This window comes from Hypomesus nipponensis, chromosome 13, assembly GCF_054491055.1.
Source record: "Hypomesus nipponensis isolate SF chromosome 13, ASM5449105v1, whole genome shotgun sequence".
Classification (NCBI taxonomy): domain Eukaryota; kingdom Metazoa; phylum Chordata; class Actinopteri; order Osmeriformes; family Osmeridae; genus Hypomesus; species Hypomesus nipponensis.
In genome coordinates this window covers 343,657-368,018 of record NC_140373.1, presented here as the reverse complement: position 1 = coordinate 368,018, position 24,362 = coordinate 343,657, and the positions used below count along the sequence as shown (strand labels likewise).

The window sequence follows — 24,362 nt, the reverse complement described above, 5'->3', positions numbered from 1 at the left end:
GGTCTCTCTCCTCCAGTGTGCCAGTGTAACCTGTGGTCTCTCTCCCAGTGTGCCAGTGTAACCTGTGGTCTCTCTCCCCCAGCGTGCCAGTGTAACCTGTGGTCTCTCCCCCAGCGTGCCAGTGTTACCTGTGGTCTCTCTCCCCCAGCGTGCCAGTGTAACCTGTGGTCTCTCCCCCAGCGTGCCAGTGTTACCTGTGGTCTCTCTCCCCCAGCGTGCCAGTGTAACGTGTGGTCTCTCCCCCAGCGTGCCAGTGTAACCTGTGGTCTCTCTCCCCCAGCGTGCCAGTGTAACCTGTGGTCTCTCTCCCAGTGTGCCAGTGTAACCTCTGGTCTCTCTCCCCCAGCGTGCCAGTGTAACGGTCACAGCTCCTGTGTGAACGGCAGCGTGTGTGAGCAGTGCCGTAACCTCACCACCGGACAACACTGCCAGACCTGCATGCCCGGTTACCATGGAGATCCCACCAACGGGGGAAAGTGTCAAGGTGAGTAAGGCAGAGTGGTAGCTTCTGCAGGAAGGGGGGCCACACGATGGAGTCTCTCTGCTGTGGTTCTGACTGCCAGCAGGGGGCAGTGTTGTGTCTATTGGTAGAAATCCTGTAGACACCCTGTAGACATGGTAGACATCCTGTAGACATGGTAGACATCCTGTAGACATGGTAGACATCCTGTAGACATGGTAGACACCCTGTAGACATGGTAGACATCCTGTAGACATGGTAGACATCCTGTAGACATGGTAGACACCCTGTAGACATGGTAGACATCCTGTAGACATGGTAGACATCCTGTAGACATGGTAGACACCCTGTAGACATGGTAGACATCCTGTAGACATGGTAGACACCCTGTAGACATGGTAGACATCCTGTAGACATGGTAGACACCCTGTAGACATGGTAGACACCCTGTAGACATGGTAGACACCCTGTAGACATGGTAGACATCCTGTAGACATGGTAGACATCCTGTAGACATGGTAGACATCCTGTAGACATGGTAGACATCCTGTAGACATGGTAGACACCCTGTAGACATGGTAGACACCCTGTAGACATGGTAGACATCCTGTAGACATGGTAGACACCCTGTAGACATGGTAGACACCCTGTAGACATGGTAGACACCCTGTAGACATGGTAGACATCCTGTAGACATGGTAGACACCCTGTAGACATGGTAGACACCCTGTAGACATGGTAGACATCCTGTAGACATGGTAGACATCCTGTAGACATGGTAGACACCCTGTAGACATGGTAGACACCCTGTAGACATGGTAGACATCCTGTAGACATGGTAGACACCCTGTAGACATGGTAGACATCCTGTAGACATGGTAGACACCCTGTAGACATGGTAGACATCCTGTAGACATGGTAGACATCCTGTAGACATGGTAGACACCCTGTAGACATGGTAGACACCCTGTAGACATGGTAGACATCCTGTAGACATGGTAGACACCCTGTAGACATGGTAGACACCCTGTAGACATGGTAGACACCCTGTAGACATGGTAGACATCCTGTAGACATGGTAGACACCCTGTAGACATGGTAGACACCCTGTAGACATGGTAGACACCCTGTAGACATGGTAGACACCCTGTAGACATGGTAGACACCCTGTAGACATGGTAGACATCCTGTAGACATGGTAGACATCCTGTAGACATGGTAGACACCCTGTAGACATGGTAGACACCCTGTAGACATGGTAGACACCCTGTAGACATGGTAGACACCCTGTAGACATGGTAGACACCCTGTAGACATGGTAGACACCCTGTAGACATGGTAGACATCCTGTAGACATGGTAGACATCCTGTAGACATGGTAGACATCCTGTAGACATGGTAGACACCCTGTAGACATGGTAGACATCCTGTAGACATGGTAGACATCCTGTAGACATGGTAGACACCCTGTAGACATGGTAGACATCCTGTAGACATGGTAGACATCCTGTAGACATGGTAGACATCCTGTAGACATGGTAGACATCCTGTAGACATGGTAGACATCCTGTAGACATGGTAGACACCCTGTAGACATGGTAGACATCCTGTAGACATGGTAGACATCCTGTAGACATGGTAGACACCCTGTAGACATGGTAGACATCCTGTAGACATGGTAGACATCCTGCAGACATGGTAGACATCCTGCAGACATGGTAGACATCCTGTAGACATGGTAGACACCCTGTAGACATGGTAGACACCCTGTAGACATGGTAGACACCCTGTAGACATGGTAGACACCCTGTAGACATGGTAGACACCCTGTAGACATGGTAGACACCCTGTAGACATGGTAGACATCCTGTAGACATGGTAGACACCCTGTAGACATGGTAGACATCCTGTAGACATGGTAGACACCCTGTAGACATGGTAGACACCCTGTAGACATGGTAGACATCCTGAGGTATCTGTTAGAGGCCCAGGTCTGCTGGGTTATGAATGGCATTCTTGAGTGCTGTCTCTCCTACCTCTGCTGTAGGCGCAACTTGTATTCACACACACACACACACACACACACACATTCCCTGTCTCTCCATTTCTCTCAGTCACATGCACACTCTCCCTGTCTCTCTCTCTCTCTCTCTTACACACACTCTCCCTCGCTCTTTCACACTCACTCACACACACACACACACACACTTTCCCTGTCTCTCTCACACACACACACACACACACACTCTTAAACATGCCTGCACACAAAGGAAGGCAAACAAATGCCCTCGCTCCATGTCCTGTCTTTGTGTGTGAGTGGGTTGGGCTTGCAGGTAAGTGGGGTGAGCTCATGGCTCTTCCATGTAAAGCGAGCCTGGCTGGGCCCTAACCCTGTGTGACTGGGTCCAGGTGTGTGCTCAAGGTCATCCTTCTAACAGCCTTTGGTGGTCAGAGTCAAGAAGCGGTCTGTGTTATCCAGGGTTAGGGTAAGAAGCTGTGTTATCCAGGGTTAGGGTTAGAAGCTGTGTTATCCAGGGTTAGGGTAAGAAGCTGTGTTATCAAGGGTTAGGGTTAGAAGCTGTGTTATCCAGGGTTAGGGGTTCTGTGTTCCAGGTGTGCTGCTGTTTATCTGCTAGCATTGTTCTTCAGTAAGCAGATGACAGTCTCTCATGTTCATATATAAACCTGTGTGGTTAGGGTCAGGAGGTGGAGTCAGGAGGTGGAGTCAGGAGGTGGAGTCAGGAGGTGGGGTCATGAGGTGGAGTCAGGAGGTGGAGTCAGGAGGTGGAGTCAGGAGGTGGAGTCAGGAGGTGGAGTCAGGAGGTGGAGTCAGGAGGTGGAGTCAGGAGGTGGGGTCAGGAGGTGGAGTCAGGAGGTGGGGTCAGGAGGTGGGGTCAGGAGGTGGAGTCAGGAGGTGGAGTCAGGAGGTGGAGTCAGGAGGTGGAGTCAGGAGGTGGAGTCAGGAGGTGGAGTCAGGAGGTGGAGTCAGGAGGTGGGGTCAGGAGGTGGGGTCAGGAGGTGGGGTCAGGAGGTGGGGTCAGGAGGATGTCAGTGTGAAGGCCTCTATGATCTTGATTGTTGAAGGCCCGTTCAGATCACCTGGTAATACTGGCCAGGTGATGTTTACCTGCTTGGCCCTGGGCAGTCGTCCACTCCAAGACGTCAAGCAGGACAGCTCTTTAAAAACGGAAACCAGAGAGGAGGGCAGTGGAGAAGTGAGGAGGGAGGGGGAAGATAGTTTTGGACTGAGAGGAGAGGTGGAGAGAGAGGATAAAAGGTCCTTATGTCTCATGATCTCAAGCGCCACTGCTGATCTCTCTCTCTTCACCCCCCTCCCTCATCTTAGTATCAGTTGTGTTATGACTGTGTGTTATGACTGTGTGTTATGACTGTGTTGTGACTGTGTGTTGTGACTGTGTGTTATGACTGTGTTGTGACTGTGTGTTATGACTGTGTTGTGACTGTGTGTTGTGACTGTGTTATGACTGTGTGTTGTGACTGTGTGTTATGACTGTGTTATGACTGTGTGTTGTGACTGTGTGTTATGACTGTGTGTTGTGACTGTGTGTTGTGACTGTGTGTTATGACTGTGTGTTGTGACTGTGTGTTATGACTGTGTGTTGTGACTGTGTGTTGTGACTGTGTTGTGACTGTGTGTTGTGACTGTGTGTTGTGACTGTGTTATGACTGTGTGTTGTGACTGTGTGTTGTGACTGTGTGTTGTGACTGTGTGTTGTGACTGTGTGTTGTGACTGTGTGTTGTGACTGTGTTGTAGGGCTGTCAACGAATATTCTAAATTTGAATATATATTCGAAAAGTGGTAAAAAACTGCAGCGACAGCGCGTCTGTCTGCTTTGCTGACTGTGTTCTGACTGTGTTCTGACTGTGTGTGACTGTGTTGTGACTGTGTGTTGTGACTGTATTGTGACTGTGTTCTGACTGTGTTGTGACTGTTTGTGTTCCTCAGCCTGTAAGTGTAACGGCCATGCCGGCGTGTGCCAGGTTCAGACTGGGAAGTGTTTCTGCACCACCAAGGGCATCAAAGGAGACCACTGCCAGCTGTAAGTATTACACACAGTCACCTGCCCAACACACTCACACACTCACACACACACTCCTCCACTACTCTCACCCCCCTGCATCAGAGTGTGGAGGTTAGCAGGTGTGTTCTCCTGCTGCACACTCAGCTGTTTTATGTACAGCTCCTCCCTGCAAGCACCACACTCCTCCCTCTCTAATACCCCTAATGGTGCTGGAGGCACAGGTCACACACACATACCATTACATACACACACACACTTCTGAAGGGATAGTGTGATGAATCTCCAAATGTGTTCCACACTATGCAGAGGCTTTGGAGGGATTCTTGTATGCACTGTGTGTGTTTTGCATTCACTGCATTTCCTGCAGTGATGTAGGGTGATGACTGTAGGTCTTTGTGTTACAAGTGTGTGTGTGTGATAGTGTGTGTGCGTGTGTGTGTGTGTGTCATTGTGTAGAGAGAGAAGACCATGTCATCAAAGCCTGACATCTCATTGGCTGTGTTGTCTCTGCAAAAAAAATATTTCCAGTGATGATGTAACTGACGAACCTTCTTGTGGTGCAAATCTTCCATCACCTTACTGAACACACACACACATTCATACATTCACACACACAAACAGACACACACACTAATACATACACACAAAGCAGCTCAATAATGAGGCAGAATAAGTCTGTCTCGGAGCTCTCTGATATGCTTTGAGCAGGACATACAGACTGACCTGCTGTTGGACTGACCTGCAGCTGCTGGACTGAGCTACGGAGCAGGTTCTTACCAGGTTCTGAGGAGGTTCTGACCAGGTTCTGAGGAGGTTCTGAGCAGGTTCTGACCAGGTTCTGAGGAGGTTCTGACCAGGTTCTAAGCAGGTTCTGACCAGGTTCTGAGGAGGCATGTTAGCCCGGTCCAGCTCAGCCTCCTGTTCTCTACAGACCTGGTTTACTGCTGCGGGGCTGAAAATGCCTAGTTCTCCAATCTAGCAGTGCACACGTCGTGTTCACAGATGTGAGGGAATGTGTGTGTGTCAGATTAAATGAAGATACAGCAGCTCTGTGTCCACACGCATGCCTGTATTGGCATGAAGGTCTGCTCTTAGTGTCGATTACATTACAATATTGCGGAGTGTGTGATGTACTGCTGTGTGTGTGTGTGCAGTAGGTGTGCGTGCGTGCGTGCAGTAGGTGTGTCTATAGTGTGTGTGTGTGTGTGTCTGCATGAGAGAGCAGCTTATTGAGGGGAGGTTTTGAGAGAGAGAGACAGGGTGAGTAGCAGAGTGCTGATTGGCAGACGGCACCAAGAGGCGTCTTCTGTTGGTCAGAGGCAGGAGCAGGACACCACGTCCCAATGTCACATGTCCCCCTGCTGACACGCCCATACACACACACACAGACTCTCTTTCTCACACAAACACACACACACACACACTTACACACATGATCCCACACAGTATTTAAAAGCTTGCTCAACAGTTTGAGCCGTGACGTAGTCACACACACAGGAAGTGTAACTGAGTTAAATCAGTGTAAATCCCGCCCACCGGTGAGGTGGTGCAAACATCACAGAGCTATCTCTGTCTCTGGTGGCGTAGCTGTGTGTGAAAGGGGGGGGTCGTTGGGTGAGTCAGAGGACCCTGGTTAGAAGAGAGGGTGAGAGAGGCAGGAAGTGATGCTGGCGAGGGACGCTCTGACACCTGTCACATGACACCTCTGACACATACAAATATTTAGGAGCACCCACCAAATATTAACCAGCACCACAACTAAAATGTTGTTATAGATTGATTTAGCTTTAGTTAGCTCCATATCTCGTAACAACTCAGTGCAGTGGTGAGGAGTGACTTACGGCTAATATTAACCATCTAAAATCTGCATTCAAGTTTAGAACGTAAAGATGATGTTTAATTCAGGGCTCTCAAGAGTCACGTTTGCCGTGAGACTCACGTATTTCAACCATTTCAGTCTTTCACGCAACACCTTGTATTTCTCACGCTGAGAAGTAAGGGATAACTTGTCTCGCTATGTTAGCGATGAACAAACAATTTTTTTTTTTTGGTTGCACCATAATGATTATTTGCACTCACACAAATGCTCCCAAATATATTTTGAAGTCGCACAGACACAATTTGGGGAGCATGTGCGACCAAAAAGGTTGCAATTTCAAGCCCTGATGTTTGATGAGAGAGGAAAGGCTTCTGCTGGTGTGCTGCAGTCTGATCTGGGGGTGAGGGTGGGATCCTTACATGACACACGTCTGTCTCATGTACACATGCAGAAGGGAACCAGGGCAGCCTGAACCAAGCTGTTTGTTTTTCTGTCCATGTGACTGTGTGGTTGGAGGGTCATGTGACTGTGTGGTTGGAGGGTCATTTGACTGTGTGGTTGGAGGGTCATGTGACTGTGTGGTTGGAGGGTCATTTGACTGTGTGGTTGGAGGGTCATTTGACTGTGTGGTTAGAGGGTCATGTGACTGTGTGGTTGGAGGGTCATGTGACTGTGTGGTTGGAGGGTCATGTGACTGTGTGGTTGGAGGGTCATTTGACTGTGTGGTTGGAGGGTCATTTGACTGTGTGGTTGGTGGGTCATTTGACTGTGTGGTTGGAGGGTCATGTGACTGTGTGGTTGGAGGGTCATGTGACTGTGTGGTTGGAAGGTCATGTGACTGTGTGGTTGGAGGGTCATGCTGGGTTAAGTAGGAGATAAGTCCTCATCTTCTCTCTGTCTGAGACCATGGTAGGAACATGTCTGTTATCTGTCCATGCTCTCATTCACCTCCTCCCTTCCTCTCTCCTTTCTCTCTCTTCTCCTCCCTCTCTTCTCTTTTCTCTACTGTGCTGTGATCTCCTCTTCTCTCTCTTCTCTCTGTCTCTTTATTGCAGTTGTGACTCAGAGAACCGTTACCTTGGCAACCCCCTGAGAGGAACCTGTTACTGTGAGTATCTTCTAGCGTCTGTACACACACACACACACACACACACGGCAGTAGACTGGGGTAGGTAGAGGGTAGAATACCAGTTTACCTGTCCTCTCTCCTGAACAGACAACCTGCTGATAGACTACCAGTTCACCTTCAGCTTGTTGCAGGAGGATGACCACCACTACACAGCCATCAACTTCATGGCCACGCCTGAACAGGTGAGACCAGCTTGACTGGGACGTGTCTCATGTTGCTGGCTGACTGAAGGGCTGTTTGAGAGAGGTGCTTTTTGTGTGAGTCAGTCAGAGGACCCTGGATCGAATCCTGGAGCGGGGCAGCGAGGGAGGGAGGGAGGGAGTGCTGCTGACAGAGGTCTGGGTCTTCAGGGTCTCTGCCTTCTGGTGCTGATGTGTCTTTGACCTTTGACCTGTAGACCAACAAGAACCTGGACATGTCCATCAACGCATCCAACAACTTCAACCTCAACATCACCTGGTCCGTGGGATCCACAGGTAACGTGTGTGTGTGTGTGTGTGTGCGCGGGCTGCAGAGGTGGGAACCAGGATGGTGAGATGTTCTGCAGTCACCTCTCTGTCTGTCTCTGTCTCTCTCTCTGTCCTCCTGCTCTGTCTCTGTCTCTCTCTCTGTCCTCCTGCTCTGTCTCTGTCTCTCTCTTTGTCCTCCTGCTCTGTCTCTGTCCTCCTTTTGTCTCTCTCCTTCTTCTCTCCCCTCATCTTTCTCTCTCCTCCTCTCTCTCTCCTCTTTCTCTCCCCCCCCCAATCTCTCTCTGTGTCTTGTGACAGTGACATTTTTTCCTCCTCTTAAGAGGGTTAACCTCCCTCGCTCCCTCCTCCACCTCGACCTTCTCAACGCCATCATTGATATTAGCAGCTGGTTCCCCCTCCTTCAGAGATACTCTCGCCTCGGAGAATAAGTACCCCTCACAATCGCCAAGACAACAGCCTCAGACTTGTGGGGCTGCTGTGTGTTCGGCGGGGTGATTTCAATTAAGATAAACATGCTCACTCCAGCTGTCATCTGAAGGCTTTTGTTTCAGAGCGATGGCTCAGAAGGCTCTGTCTCCTCCCCAGCTCACTGGCTGAGGAATCCAAATGGCTTCAAGATAGATGGACAATGTGACGTTTTGTGAAGTTATTGAAGTGTTTCAAGGAAAAAAATTGAATAAAATGTATATTTAAAGAAAACCAGTGATTGAGTGCTATACTTGAAGTATCTCAAATGGGTGTTTTTAGAAGTTGTGCTTGAGGAAGAGTCTGTGTTCGTTAAACCAACATCTTTCAGAATCTCTTTGTATTTCTCAAACCACTTGCAATCAACAGTGACCATGTGAGCTTCTGAGTTGTCACTAGACTTCCCCATGGGTGGTAACATCTGATCTGACTCTGGACTGCAGTCCACCTCGAGGGGGGGGGGTGGAGGGGCTAGGTACCTGTGGTTGGAAGGTTCAGGTTTAAACTTGTTGTGGTTGAGCCATTACTCAACAATAAGCTCAACAATATAAATTAAACAGTCGATATGCTTCAGTCCCTGGAGGTGTGTGATGTGTTTACCTGATAGCTGTTGTAAGGTGTGTGTGTGAGAGAGGTGTGTGTGTGAGAGAGGTGTGTGTGTGAGAGAGGTGTGTGTGTGAGAGAGGTGTGTGTGTGAGAGAGGTGTGTGTGTGAGAGAGGTGTGTGTGTGAGAGAGGTGTGTGTGTGAGAGAGGTGTGTGTGTGAGAGAGGTGTGTGTGTACGTGGTTACTGAGGGCTGCCGTAAGGTGTGTGTGTGGTTACTGAGGGCTGCTGTAAGGTGTGTGTGTGTGGTTACTGAGGGCTGCCGTAAGGTGTGTGTGTGTGGTTACTGAGGGCTGCTGTAAGGTGTGTGTGTGGTTACTGGGGGCTGCTGTAAGGTGTGCGTGTGGTTACTGAGGGCTGCTGTAAGGTGTGTGTGTGGTTACTGAGGGCTGCTGTAAGGTGTGTGTGTGGTTACTGAGGGCTGCTGTAAGGTGTGTGTGTGTGTGTGGTTACTGAGGGCTGCTGTAAGGTGTGTGTGTGGTTACTGAGGGCTCCTGTGTTCCTGTTGTGTTCCTCTGTAGCTGGGACAGTGTCTGGAGAGGAAGTCCCCATCGTCTCCAAGACCAACATCAAGGAGTACCGGGACAGTTTCTCCTGTGAGAAGTTCACCTTCAGGAGCAACCCCAACATCACCTTCTACGTGTATGTCAGCAACTTCTCCTGGCCCATTAAAATACAGGTATGCTTCTGTGTGTGTGTAACCCTGAACTGGACCATGACCTCAATCTGGTCCAAAATGTAAATACTGAAAGGTTGTTACTGCTAAACTCAGATCTAACATGGTTACTTGGAGGAACCCCAGAATGAGAGCTTAAAGATTTATAATAATTAAAGGTTCCTATGCTCTCCAATGGTTACCGTGGTGAGGGCACAGCTGGGTTTGACATGAGAGAGCGAAGCCTCATTGAACAGTTTCCTGCTCTGTGCTCATCAGACAGCCTGACATACATCACTATGACAACCCTTAATGACCCTCCCCAGCCCAGAGACATTATTTAGATTTGTGCTGAAACACTTCCACAAAATATTCCTGGTTTAGTCTTGTGATCCCTAACATTGCAGCAGCTCTGTGGTGATGGATGTCCTGGTGGACGGGGAGGGAGGCAGGAGGGCAGAGATGGATCTGATCTGAGGACAAACATGGAGGCAGCAGCCTCATGTGAGATGTGGAGCCCTGCCAGTGAAACAGCTGTCTGAGACATGATCGACAGGCTGCACACACACACTGCTCATACACACACAGCTCACAGACACACACACTGAAACACACTGAAACACGCACACACACAGTTACTTCACAGCTCACAGACACACACACTGAAACACACTGAAACATGCACACACACAGTTACTTCACAGCTCACAGACACACACACTGAAACGCTGAAACACACTGAAACGCACACACACACAGTTACTTCACAGAGTTGCTGATTGAGATCTCTGCTAGGTGTGGAAAGTCATTTCACTTTAAAAGTTTGATGGAACTTTTCCACAACACTAGTTCTCTCAAAAAAAGGAACATATGTTTGATATTAGTGTTGTATGATGTCAGTGTATGTTAGGGTGGGAATCTTCTGGTACCTTTCGAATCGATACTTGAGGTCACAAATCGATAAAAAATCGTTTCACAATTTTAAAATGTTTTTAACACCCCCCCCCCCACCCACCCATAGTGTATATTTATGATATTAGTTTACTGCTGCTAGGGTGAGCTGCAGGTGCTATAGTAGAGAAAACCGGCAGAGGTCAAAGGTCAATCTGTGTTCCACTCTGCTTGTGTGCCCAGCGTTGTCATGTCAACGCCCTGCCCCTGCCTGGGAAGGGCTCTCTGTGTCAGGGGTTCATGGACTAACAATTAGATTCATGTGTTCATTAAGAAGACACTTTTATCTAGAAGGCAAAGGGGGGATTTTAACCCAGGACATCTCAATCGCCAGTCAGATGTCCTGCTGAGCTAAAGCCACGGCTCATGGAGAGCCAGGAGGAGAGTGCTGTGTGGTCAGTGAGCAGACCTCTGCCCTGCAGGGGCAGCAGCAGTGTGTCAGGCAGTGTGGGGACGGCCGGCCGGGGTCCTGGGTTAATGGAGGGCCCTGCAGGTGAAGGGTAGAGCTGCCAGGGTGTGAATGGATGGTCCTGCGCTCCGGACTGAAGATCTCAGCTGTGATTGAGGACAGTGTTGCTGCAGAGCGAGGCGGAGATGCTGATATCGATTTTTATATTTGCTTCTTCCATCCTTTCCATGGCGTGTTAGATGAGCATCCCAGGGCAGGATGGTGTCTGAGGTCAGTCCATCTCCTCAGGGCTGCCAGTCTCTTGGTCACCGAGGGGGAGGAGTCCTTTAATGTAATGTCTCCGGTTACGGGCTTGTCTGTCTCTGTCCGAGCCTCTCTGAGCAGGACGCCAAGGGAGGGGCCGGGCGGAGAGGGAGGGAGGGGCCAGGCAGAGAGGGAGGGAGGGGCCGGGCGGAGAGGGAGGGAGGGGCCGGGCGGAGAGGGAGGGAGGGGCCAGGCGGAGAGGGAGGGAGTGGCCGGGCGGAGAGGGAGGGAGGGGCCGGGCGGAGAGGGAGGGAGGGGCCGGGCGGAGAGGGAGGGATGGGCCGGGCGGAGAGGGAGGGAGGGAGGGGCCGGGCGGAGAGGGAGCGAGGGGCCGGGCGGAGAGAGAGGGAGGGAGGGGTCGGATGGAGAGCGGACACATGAGACGAGAGTGTAGAGAGCCTGCAGCTTCTAGAAACATCCGAAACAGGAGAGGGGAAGAGCTGTCCCTGCAGGCACATGGACACCAGAGCTTCACAACCCCCCCCCCTCTGCACTGATACATGTAGGGTCCCTCCCCCCCCCTCTCTGCACTGATACATGTAGGGTCCCCCCCCCCCTCTCTGCACTGATACATGTAGGGTCCCCCCCCCCTCTCTGCACTGATACATGTAGGGTCCCTCCCCCCCCCCTCTCTGCACTGATACATGTAGGGTCCCTCCCCCCCCTCTCTGCACTGGTACATGTAGGGCCCCCCCCTCTCTGCACTGATACATGTAGGGCCCCCCCCCTCTCTGCACTGATACATGTAGGGCCCCCCCCTCTCTGCACTGATACATGTAGGGCCCCCCCCTCTCTGCACTGATACATGTAGGGCCCCCCCCCCCTCTCTGCACTGATACATGTAGGGCCCCCCCCCCCCCTCTCTGCACTGATACATGTAGGGCCCCCCCCCCCTCTCTGCACTGATACATGTAGGGCCCCCCCCCCCCTCTCTGCACTGATACATGTAGGGCCCCCCCCCCCTCTCTGCACTGATACATGTAGGGCCCCCCCTCTCTGCACTGATACATGTAGGGTCCCCCCCCCCCCTCTCTGCACTGATACATGTAGGGTCCCCCCCCCCCTCTCTGCACTGATACATGTAGGGTCCCCCCCCCCTCTCTGCACTGATACATGTAGGGTCCCCCCCCCCCTCTCTGCACTGATACATGTAGGGTCCCCCCCCCCCCTCACTCTGCACTGATACATGTAGGGTCCCCCCCCCCCTCTCTGCACTGATACATATAGGGTCCCCCCCCCCTCTCTCTGCACTGATACATATAGGGCCCCCCCCCCTCACTCTGCACTGATACATGTAGGGTCCCCCCCCCCCTCTCTGCACTGATACATATAGGGTCCCCCCCCCTCTCTGCACTGATACATGTAGGGTCCCCCCCCCCCCTCTCTGCACTGATACATGTAGGGTCCCCCCCCCCCCTCTGCACTGATACATGTAGGGTCCCCCCCCCCCTCTCTGCACTGATACATGTAGGGTCCCCCCCCCCCCCTCTCTGCACTGATACATGTAGGGCCCCCCCCTCTCTTCCGTTCTCCTCTGGTTAGGGTTAGAGAGTAGGGTCCCTCTACTCTCCCCTGTCTCCCTTCAGATGGTTGTCTGGCTGTTATTCTGTACCAGTGATCCCATTCTTCATGATGCTCTACAGTTTTCGGCCAATTCCATTACATCACTGGAAATTCAATAGGTTTAATTGACACAGTCATTTTCAGATAGAGTGGGTACAGTTCCATCAGCAGTATTTCTCTTTGAATCAGAGGAATTGAAATGAACTGGCCCCAGATGTATTGGTTTGACCCAGTCTCCCTGGAAGGAGAGCAGCAGATGGTGCTGTGCAAGGGCTTGAAGCTCCTTAACATACACCTTCACAGCTGATCAGCTGCTGCTGTTGGGTTCCTAATGAGGTTTGGTCCGTGATTGAACGAGCTGCTTGGAACATGTTTACGATGATAAAATCAAACAAAAGCTTATTTGTGTTCGCCTTGTTTACTAGGAGTCACAGAGGGCTTCACACCCAAAGACACAGACAGACCCAGTCACCACCCACCCCTCATCCCCCTTCCTGTCCCTAAAACACGTTGTTTTCTAATCATTTCTGAAATGAATGAGTCAAATTGGTCAAGTGGGGGGTTTCTGGGATTTTTAGTGTCTATACATCGGTCAGCTCCAGGGTCAGCTCCAGGGTCAGCTCCAGGGTAAGCTCCAGGGTCAGCTCCAGGGTCAGCTCCAGGGTAAGCTCCAGGGTCAGCTCCACACAGCCTTCTGCTGACAGGAAACACCGCCTGAGCTGACGTGCAAACAGCAGTCTTTTTAATGTCGGACAGTCGTCATGCGTAGAGGCATGACCTGTCCCCACGTCACACAGCCTGGAGCTGTTTCAGTTGCTTCTCTGCAGATCCACGTTGATGACCTTTAGAGGACCAATCAGCTCCTCAGTCCGTACTGACCTATCAACATGGAGCACAGGAACTTAACCCTTCCACCATGCCAGACACCAGCGGGGAAATGTCAAGACAGATTTAGTGTTGTGGGGTTAGGCGGATTCCTTTCTACTCTTATATCCTTATCTCTGTTTTACACACACACACACACACACACACACACACCTGTAATCTAGCTCAACACTGAATGTGAGTACACATGCTCATACTGTCCTAAATTGGAGTGGAGTCAGGTTGCTGAGCGGTTAGGGAATTGGGCTGGTAATCAGAAGTTTGCTGGTTTGATTCCTGGCTGTGCCAAATGAAATTGTGTCCTTGGGCAAGGCACTTCACTTCACTTACTGTAAGTCGCTCTGGATAAGAGCGTCTGCTAAATGACTAACTGTAATGTAAATGTAAGCAACAGCTTGAACATCCTCCCCCTCCTTTCCCCCTCCTTTCCTTAGCTGCTGTAGGAGTGAGTAACAGCATCATTGGTGTGAGGTTGGGGCCTCCAGAACGAGATGTTAGGAAGGGCATTTCAAGTGTACACACAATGAGTTCCCAGTGGCTAGAAATTCCACCATGACTCTCCATCACCTGCAAGGTGGCCCCCAGCTCCATGCAGACACGGTGCAGACTGTAAAGTTACCCCAGAGGTCTGAGGCCGTGATGGAGGCTGTGGTGGAGGCTGTGGTGGAGGTGGGGTGGAGGTGTGGTGGTCAGATGTCTGAGTTCTGAGCTCAGTATGAATCCTTTTTGTCTTCCTCCACAGATTGCCTTCTCCCAGCACAACAGCATCATGGACCTGGTCCAGTTCTTTGTGACGTTCTTCAGGTGAGTGTTTGGGATTTAACTGGTCCAGTTCTTTGTGACGTTCTTCAGGTGAGTGTTTGGGATTTAACTGGTCCAGTTCTTTGTGAAGTTCTTCAGGTGAGTGTTTGGGATTTAACTGGTCCAGTTCTTCGTGATGTTCTTCAGGTGAGTGTTTGGGATTGAAGGTCCAAAACCTTCTCCCTCTGTCTAAAGAGTTCCTGCTCCCCATTAGAGAGACAGACATAGAGAGACAGACATAGAGAGACATAGAGAGACAGACAAAGAGAGAGAGACAAAGAGAGAGAGACAGACAGAGAGAGACAGACATAGAGAGACAGACATAGAGAGACAGACAAAGAGAGACAGACAAAGAGAGACAAAGAGAGACAGACAGAGAGAGACAGACAGAGAGAGACAGACAGAGAGAGACAGACATAGAGAGACAGAGAGAGAGACAGACAGACAGACAGACAGACGAGCTAACCATGCTTGCCAGGCAGCTATCAGCCCCTGCATCACATCACCTACATTAGCTCCAGTCAGGCTCTGGGCGGGGGGGTTATCGCTGCCTGGGTGATGGACAGCTGCCACAGATCATCGCTCCAGCCTGGGCCTTCATCCCCCCAGCTTGTCTCCCTACCTCAGGGCCCAGTGGTGGTGGGGGGGATAATGGGGTTTTCATTCTGCTCTAAAAACCCAGTTGGAGAAATATGTTGAAAGAGGCTGACAGCTGGGTGTGTCTGCCTGGCCCACAGGGCTGTTATTAAGAGAGATGCTGCCCAATTATGAGCCATCTCCTGTTGCAGCCGTCACTGCTGGGCCCTGAAAGAGCAGTTGATTAAGATAATGTTGTTTCTAAAAGTGGAAATGATAGGGTGTTTAATGCAAGCTAAGGTAAACTTAGCATTACCTCTTACCTGCAGAGGTAATGGTACCTCCATTACCTCTGCAGGGAAAAGGGTTTAGTTTTTTTTTCTTCAAGTTAAAGCACTTTCTTTGTTTCCGCCAAACGTTTCATCTTTTCTGAGTCAACGGGTTCAGAACAGACCCTCGTTCAGAACAGACCCACGTTCAAAACAGACCTTCCCTCTAAATGGTTACCCGTTTTTAACCGTGCATGTGTTGTCTGCATTCAGTCTTTTTTTGATTACTTTGAAATGTCTTGTCCAGTTAGATATTCCGAGCTCTGTGAAAATGTGTTTCCTTCAGGAACTCCTTATTTTCTCTCCCGGTGGATGTTTACCTAACGGCCATTTTGGATCTGTTTTAGTCAGATATGTTGTCACACATGAGGGAATGTGACTGAGGTCTGAATCTGTTTTGAGAGACAGACTGCTGGAGGTGACTGCAGTAGGGAGATGTGGCTTCTTGGGGAGGAATGGAGAGGGAGGGGAGGAGGAATGGAGAGGGAGGAGTGGAGGAATGGAGAGGGAGGAGAGGAGGAATGGAGAGGGAGGAGAGGAGGAATGGAGAGGGAGGAGAGGAGGAATGGAGAGGGAGGAGAGGAGGAATGGAGAGGGAGGAGAGGAGGAATGGAGAGGGAGGAGAGACGGGGGAGGGGAAAGAGAGATGTACAGCTTTTCAAGACGTGTCACCTTTCTCTATTCAGTCACACTACTCTCACTCTCAGAGAGGGGGGGGGGGAATGCCCTGGTAGGGTTTGTAAGTGACTCATTAACTCGGTGCAGAGGAACACTAGCTTCATCTGTGTCATTTCTGCTAATGAACAGACTCGCTCTACCTGCCCTCCTTACAGGGGGTTGTGTGAGTGTATGTGTGTGTGTCAGCATGATTGGGGGGGGGGGGGGGGGGGGGGGGGCTGTAATGTTGAGTTTGTTATTAACTGCAGTAGCAGGTGGACCAGCAGAGACAGGCCCTGTTTATTGCCTCAAATACCAAGGATGAAAGCATCACATCTAACACAAGCTTTCTGTTCCTTCACAACAAAATTAAATCATTCAAGTCTCCCGGCATTATCTTCAGACGTGTCAGAGATGCAGCGTTCCTCTTAGACTGGGTGAAATGTGTTTACCAAGAAGCACATGGCTCCCCAAACACTGTCTGTTCAGCCGTGGGCTCCACGCGGAGGCTCCTGGAACCTTAACCCTCCTGGAGGCTCTGAGAGGGGGGGCCTGTGTTTGGGGGGGGGGGGGGGGGTGGTTCCTGTGTTGGTGTGTGTATGGTTTCTGTGTTGGTGTGAAAGAAGAAAGCAGGGACTTGTAGTCTCCAGGATCTGTAGTCCTGATGCCCATGTGACCTGTGTCCCCAGCTGCTTCCTGTCGCTGCTGCTGGTGGCGGCCGTGGTGTGGAAGATCAAGCAGACCTGCTGGGCATCCAGACGCAGAGAGGTGAGAGCCCACAACCCTCACCCTTACCTCTACCTCTAACTCTAATCCTGCATCTCATGCTCACCTAGCAGGCAGATCCACCAACTTTGCTGGTGAGCATGTGAGACGTCGAGAGACAGTGTGTGTGTGTCTGTGTGTGGGGGAGGTGGGGGAGGTGGGGGAGGTGTGTCTGTGTGTGGGGGAGGTGGGGGAGGTGTGTGTGGGTGGGGGAGGTGTGTGTGTGTGTGGGGGAGGTGGGGGAGGTGTGTGTGTGTGGGGGAGGTGTGGGGGAGGTGGGGGAGGTGTGGGAGGTGTGTGTGTGTGGGGGAGGTGGGGGAGGTGTGGGGGAGGTGGGGGAGGTGTGTGTGTGTGGGGGAGGTGGGGGAGGTGTGTGTGTGTGGGGGAGGTGGGGGAGGTGTGTCTGTGTGTGGGGGAGGTGGGGGAGGTGTGTCTGTGTGTGGGGGAGGTGGGGGAGGTGTGTGTGGGGGAGGTGGGGGAGGTGTGTGTGTGTGGGGGAGGTGTATCTGTGTGTGGGGGAGGTGGGGGAGGTGTGTCTGTGTGTGGGGGTTAGGATGCTGAAAGGTACAATATGAAAGCTTCAGGAAGCATATGAATGGTTAAAAGGAAATTGAAAGAGTTCATATGAAAGATTGGAAGTGTAAAAGGGAGAGAGAAGTGCGAGAGGTAGGAGGCAGAGACATGGACGGAAGAGGCAGGGAGGGAAGAGGCAGAGGCAGGAAGGGAGGGAAGGAAGAGGCAGGGAGGGAAGAGGCAGAGGCAGGGAGGGAAGAGGCAGAGGCAGGAAGGGAGGGAGGGAGGGAGGGAAAAGGCAGGGAGGGAGGGAAGAGGCAGAGGCAGGGAGGGAAGAGGCAGGGAGGGAGGAGGCCGAGGCAGGAGGAGGCAGAGGCAGAGGCAGGGGGGGCAGAGGCAGAGAGGGAAGAGGCATGGAGGGAAGAGGCATGGAGGGAAGAGGCATGGAGGGAAGAGGCATGGAGGAGGCAGCATACTAAATGGCGTCTGTGGGGGGAGAATGTCATTGCAGTCAGGTCCTGGTGCATCCACTTGAGTTTAATTTAATGCTCAGCCAACAGTGTGACCTGCAATTTACTAATAAGTGTATTATAGTTCCCATAATGCATTTCTCCTCTGCGATGGAGGGAGTTGACATTGATAATGAGGGGTCCAGTTGTCCCTATTTCTGTCTAATTGATATATGAGAATAAACATGAGTGATGACTGCCCTGACTTAGAAGCAGGGCCTTCTCTGGAATCACAGTCAATAAGGATTAATATGAGCAGATGGCCGGCTGTCATTACCATCCTGCTTTCCCCCTCCCCACCTCCCCTCCCCACCTCCCCTCCTGGTCCTGCATCCAGGAGTGTTGGGTCTCCTGGTTGATGGTGATACCATGGTTTGGAGCTCCAGATCAAACAGGGGAAATGTCTGTGATATTGTATTAACAATAGAACAAGGTTTTATCATTCAGTGTGTGTGAACTGTGCTTTGCTGTGTGAGGAGTAGGTTGTCAGCTAGATGTTCTGAGAGCACCACAGATGAACCCTGTGCTGAGGGGGGGGAGAGGCCGTGTGGAGGCCCGGGTCATGTGGAGGCCATGTGGAGGCCCAGGCCGTGTGGAGGCCCAGGCTGTGTGGAGGCCCAGGCCATGTGGAGGCCCAGGCTGTGTGGAGGCCCAGGCCATGTGGAGGCCATGTGGAGGCCCAGGCCGTGTGGAGGCCCGGGTCATGTGGAGGCCCGGGTCATGTGGAGGCCATGTGGAGGCCCAGGCCGTGTGGAGGCCCAGGCTGTGTGGAGGCCCAGGCTGTGTGGAGGCCCGGGTCATGTGGAGGCCATGTGGAGGCCCAGGCCGTGTGGAGGCCGTGTGGAGGCCCAGGCTGTGTGGAGGCCGTGTGGAGGCCCAGGCTGTGTGGAGGCCGTGTGGAGGCCCAGGCTGTGTGGAGGCCATGTGGAGGCCCAGGCTGTGTGGAGGCCCAGGCTGTGTGGAGGCCGTGTGGAGGCCCAGGCTGTGTGGAGGCCGTGTGGAGGCCCAGGCTGTGTGGAGGCCCAGGCTGTGTGGAGGCCCAGGCTGTGTGGAGGCCCAGGCTGTGTGGAGGCCCAGGCTGTGTGGAGGCCGTGTGGAGGCCCAGGCTGTGTGGAGGCCCAGGCTGTGTGGAGGCCCCTGGAGTCTGCAGTTCTCAGGGATGGCCAGGGGCCCACGTCATCTGTCCTGCTCTCACTTGTTTCCTTGAAGAAAACTAGTTGGTTTCACCAAACACCCTCAAACAGACCAGGAGATGAACCCTGGAGAGACTTCTCCTAAGGGTGTGTGTGTCTGTGTGTGTGTGTGTGTGTGTGTGTGTGTGTGTGTGTGTGTGTGTTTGTGTGTGTGTGTGTGTGTGTGTGTGGGTCATGCATGAGGTAATGGTTCAGGAAGGGAGTCTGGAAATGCCTAACTGCTTTCAATGCTGGTCACACTTTCTAAGAACCAGCCTGTGACTCAAATGCGTGTCGGCACGCGTGTACCTTGGAGATTCTACATTTCACAAACTATCTGGCTTGTCTATCTCCTCCCCTGTCTGTCTCCTCCCCTGTCTGTCTCCTCCCCTGTCTGTCTCCTCCCCTGTCTGTCTCCTCCCCTGTCTGTCTCCTCCCCTGTCTGTCTCCTCGTCTGTCTGTCTCCTCGTCTGTCTGTCTCCTCGTCTGTCTGTCTCCTCGTCTGTCTGTGTCCTCGTCTGTCTGTGTCCTCGTCTGTCTGTCTCCTCGTCTGTCTGTCTCCTCGTCTGTCTGTCTCCTCGTCTGTCTGTCTCCTCGTCTGTCTGTCTCCTCGTCTGTCTGTCTGTCTCCTCGTCTGTCTGTCTCCTCGTGTGTCTGTCTGTCTCCTCGTGTGTCTGTCTCCTCGTCTGTCTGTCTCCTCGTCTGTCTGTCTCCTCGTCTGTCTGTCTCCTCGTCTGTCTGTCTCCTCGTCTGTCTGTCTCTTCGTCTGTGTGCTCTGGGAGTAAACCACCGGCCTCCATTGAGGAGGTATGTAACCGGAGGATCAGCTGTAAGTCAATCAGCTCTGAAATGAGTCCCTCTCCCTGAATCAGCCACATCCTGTCTGCAGAGGACCCTCTCAGTCTCATACCAGACCAAAGGAAGAGGAAAAACTCCCAGAATCAAGTGTTTCCTATATAATCATGAATCCCCCCGTTGGTTTTTGAAGGTATATTGAGCAGCTTTTTAATAGAGTTCTAATCCTCAATGGCAGGCAACATGAGATCTGTATGGTCTGTATTAAACCCTGACCCAACAGGGTGTGAAAGCAGGGTTAATCAGGAACACTTGGGGAAATGGTCCCTCTTGATGTGTCTTGTGGCTGAATGATTGGGCCATTATTCTGTCATTACTGCTTTTGAGCGTCAAATGGCATGTAACCCCCCGGCCTCTCTGAGAGCTTTGTTCAGTTGAGGGGCGGAGAGACGAGCCAGTTCTCTAAGCTGCGAGCCCTAACCCTGCAGGCTGACGTGGACACGTGAAGCTCAATGAGCTGCCTGGACACTACTTTCAGTTCACTGTTCTACTGTTATATTGTGTTCACTTCACTAACAGCAACCATGTAGCTGCTGGGCTGCAGACATGAAGCTGTGAGGATGGAGGGATGACCCTGGTGTGAATGTCACGATGGAGGAGAAGGAGGGAGGACCCTGGGGGGGGCTGACATTTCACCACGTCACATATGGCCCATGTGCATGAATACTGGGGAGAACACGGACACATAGACCCCTGCGTGTGATGGCTGACAGGGGCAGTGGTGTTTGATCTCTGGTCACGTGATTAAAAGTAGTTTTTAAACGTGTTGGTCAGGATCTGGTCTGTGGGAGCATTGTAGCACCACCCTTACAGCTTTACCAGACCATAATGAAGCTGTGTTAGGACTGAAGCTGTGTTAGGACTGAAGCTGTGTTAGGACTGAAGCCCTGTTTGGACTGAAGCTGTGTTAGGACTGAAGCTGTGTTAGGACTGAAGCTGTGTTAGGACTGAAGCTGTGTTAGGACTGAAGCTGTGTTAGGACTGAAGCTGTGTTAGGACTGAAGCTGTGTTAGGACTGAAGCTGTGTTAGGACTGAAGCTGTGTTAGGACTGAATCTCCCAGGTTGTTGAGTCATGCCAACCCACGTAGCTCATGTTTGGACTTCACTCATGCAGGAGAAAAACAAGGATAATGACCAGCCCCTGGCTGTGCTGCACCCATCCCAGGGAACAGGACAGGGACACGGCTAGAACACGCAAACAGCAGTTTGAGGTTCAGTTGAACCTTATTAGCTGGTATGGAATTACAGTGATTGGAATCTTTATCATGCTACTGTGTTTTAGCGAGTCAGAACAGATCATGCTGAATGAGACAGTGCATGTTGAGTTGGGCTTGCTTGGTTGCCTGTGTGTGTGTGTGTCTCTCCATGTTTAACATGCAGCAGAATGTGACAGTGCAAGGATGATATAAACAAGAGCCAGTGCTCTTTTCTATGCAAACATTCAGTCGTGTCTTGAATTTTCACCTTCACCAGAAATACAATCAACACCAGCGATTCAGTCTGAATGAGAAACTTCAGTCAAAAACAAACTAAGTTAGCTAACAACTCATCCTCACCAGTTACAATTGATTTCCATCAATCTGTGTCGAAGTTGAGTGAAACATCTGCTTTAATCAATAGTTAAGCCAGGCAGCTGAGGCGCTCAACAGGACAGTGACTTGAGGCAGATTTACGAGTCTAGCAGAGCTCAAGTACCGCTGACTTATGTTGACTCTCACCAGACATCTGTCTGTCTCTCTGTCCCCAGAGATCTGTCTCCCTGTCCCCAGAGATCTGCCTGTCTCCCTGTCCCCAGAGAGCTGTCTGTCTCCCTGTACCAGAGAGCTGCCTGTCTCTCTGTCCCTAGAGAGCTGTCTGTCTCCCTGTCCCCAGAGAGCTGTCTGTCTCCCTGTCCCCAGAGAGCTGCCTGTCTCCCTGTCCCCAGAGAGCTGTCTGTCTCCCTGTCCCCAGAGAGCTGTCTGTCTCCCTGTCCCCAGAGAGCTGTCTGTCTCCCTGTCCCCAGAGAGCTGCCTGTCTCCCTGTCCCCAGAGAGCTGTCTGTCTTCCTGTCCCCAGAGATCTGTCTCCCTGTCCCCAGAGAGCTGTCTGTCTTCCTGTCCCCAGAGATCTGTCTCCCTGTCCCCAGAGAGCTGTCTGTCTCCCTCTCCCCACAGAGCTGTCTGTCTCCCTGTCCCCAGAGAGCTGTCTGTCTCCCTGTCCCCACAGAGCTGTCTGTCTCCCTGTCCCCAGAGAGATCAAATTCAAAGTGAATTCAAAGGCAAGGTAAACATCAATAAGCAGAATGTGTGATGTCCAGTGAGCCGGGGTGCTGCTAAGCTTTGATAGTCCATGTCCCCAGAGGGGCCAGCATGAGGGTAGTCCACCATGTCTCCAGGGGGGCCTGCATGAGGATAGTCCATGTCCCCAGAGGGGCCAGCATGAGGATAGTCCACCATGTCCCCAGAGGGGCCAGCATGAGGGTAGTCCACCATGTCTCCAGAGGGGCCAGCATGAAGATAGTCCACCATGTCCCCAGAGGGGCCAGCATGAGGATAGTCCACCATGTCTCCAGAGGGGCCAGCATGAAGATAGTCCACCATGTCCCCAGAGGGGCCAGCATGAAGATAGTCCACCATGTCCCCAGAGGGGCCAGCATGAGGATAGTCCACCATGTCTCCAGAGGGGCCAGCATGAGGATAGTCCATGTCCCCAGAGGGGCCAGCATGAGGGTAGTCCACCATGTCTCCAGAGGGGCCAGCATGAGGATAGTCCATGTCCCCAGAGGGGCCAGCATGAGGATAGTCCACCATGTCTCCAGAGGGGCCAGCATGAGGATAGTCCATGTCCCCAGAGGGGCCAGCATGAGGGTAGTCCACCATGTCCCCAGAGGGGCCAGCATGAGGGTAGTCCACCATGTCTCCAGAGGGGCCAGCATGAGGATAGTCCATGTCCCCAGAGGGGCCAGCATGAGGGTAGTCCACCATGTCCCCAGAGGGGCCAGCATGAGGGTAGTCCACCAGGTCCCCAGAGGGGCCAGCATGAGGATAGTCCACCATGTCCCCAGAGGGGCCTGGGCCAGGATGAGCACCCATGCCGAGCACATTCAAGACTTTTCCCAGAGAACAAAGATGGCTGCTTTTGCAACAACATTCTCACTCTTACCAAATTAATCAAGTATTGAAGCCATCCCCAGCTGGGCCTGTTATCACAGAGCTGGACGACTGCAGACTGGCTTGGACACCTGAAAACAGCCTGCTATTGGACAGTTGTTAATTAGTTTTGCAGAATTCTCTTGTAGCTATTGTTCATAACTTAGTATTCATTTCCACAGCTTCTCTGTGAGCTGACTGGCTCTGATGAGAGTGTTCTTTCCTCTCTGATGCGCTGGAAATGTAGCCATTAACTCGCAACCTCTCCACTCCTGCACTGCTTCAACTAGACCCAGCCACATGACTAACTACAGCTCTGGTGTCTGACATTTAGGATGAATGTTGGTGGATTTTAAACTTTGTGTTTAAAACCGTCTATCTGTTTTTTTTCCACAGCCTGCAACACTTCTTAGTGGTCTTGGTTTGTGGAAAGGGCAAAAGCCCTAATTTAGAACTATAGTCCCCATCAGAAATGTGTTGCGAGCTCTTAGGGTTCTTGAAGGTGTAATTGTACACATCTCGCTCTCCCATGGTGTTGGGATTTGAAGTTTTAACATCAAGGTTGTATAGTGGGGAAAAAAATAATACGAAAAATCAATCTCTGGATCAATGTCAATTTCACATAGGGAACGCTTTCTCCCTGCTTCTCCTGCCCGAGGGGATGTTTTGAAAGCGTTTCAACAGAGGAACAATTACATGGATTTGACCTGAACTTTCCCCCTCCCTCTGCATTGTCTGTTATTGGGGGAATGATGAGAATGATAAACAGCACAGACTTGTTTGTCTGTTAGGAGGTTGTTCTGGTCATACAGTATGTCTATCAGGACATGTGGGAATACACCTTGTCTGGTTCTGAAACGTAATCAGACTTTTTTAGATGGGTACAGATTAAACCTTCCAGGACGTATTTGCAAATATGAATGGTCAAGAACATCAGACATTTTTTTTAATGAATATTAAAAATATTGAATATTTTAAAAACAGGGACTAGGGACTGATTAAAGTAAATGTATCAGTTTGGAATTGCAGTAAAATATACAGTTATCAGTTATACAGCCTTATTCCCCCCAGCCTCATCCCCCCAGCCTCATCCTCCAGATGCCCCAGCCTCATCCCCCCATCTTCATCCTCCAGATGCCCCAGCCTCATCCCCCCAGCTTCATCCTCCAGATGCCCCAGCCTCATCCCCCCCAGCCTCATCCCCCCAGCTTCATCCTCCAGATGCCCCAGCCTCATCCCCCCCAGCCTCATCCCCCCAGCCTCATCCTCCAGATGCCCCAGCCTCATCCCCCCAGCCTCAT

The 24,362-nt window shown here is 51.7% G+C and overlaps 1 protein-coding gene across 1 annotated transcript in view; it reads left to right on the top strand.

Annotated features, from left to right (window-relative positions):
• atrnl1b (attractin-like 1b) overlaps nucleotides 1-24,362 on the top strand; it is a 60,383-nt gene that overhangs the window by 23,473 nt on the left and 12,548 nt on the right. The window contains 8 exon segments of the mRNA XM_084670106.1: nucleotides 347-484; nucleotides 4,429-4,522; nucleotides 7,379-7,431; nucleotides 7,540-7,634; nucleotides 7,850-7,928; nucleotides 9,512-9,669; nucleotides 14,499-14,560; nucleotides 16,809-16,887. Coding sequence (XP_084526232.1) covers nucleotides 347-484; nucleotides 4,429-4,522; nucleotides 7,379-7,431; nucleotides 7,540-7,634; nucleotides 7,850-7,928; nucleotides 9,512-9,669; nucleotides 14,499-14,560; nucleotides 16,809-16,887 — 758 coding nt within the window.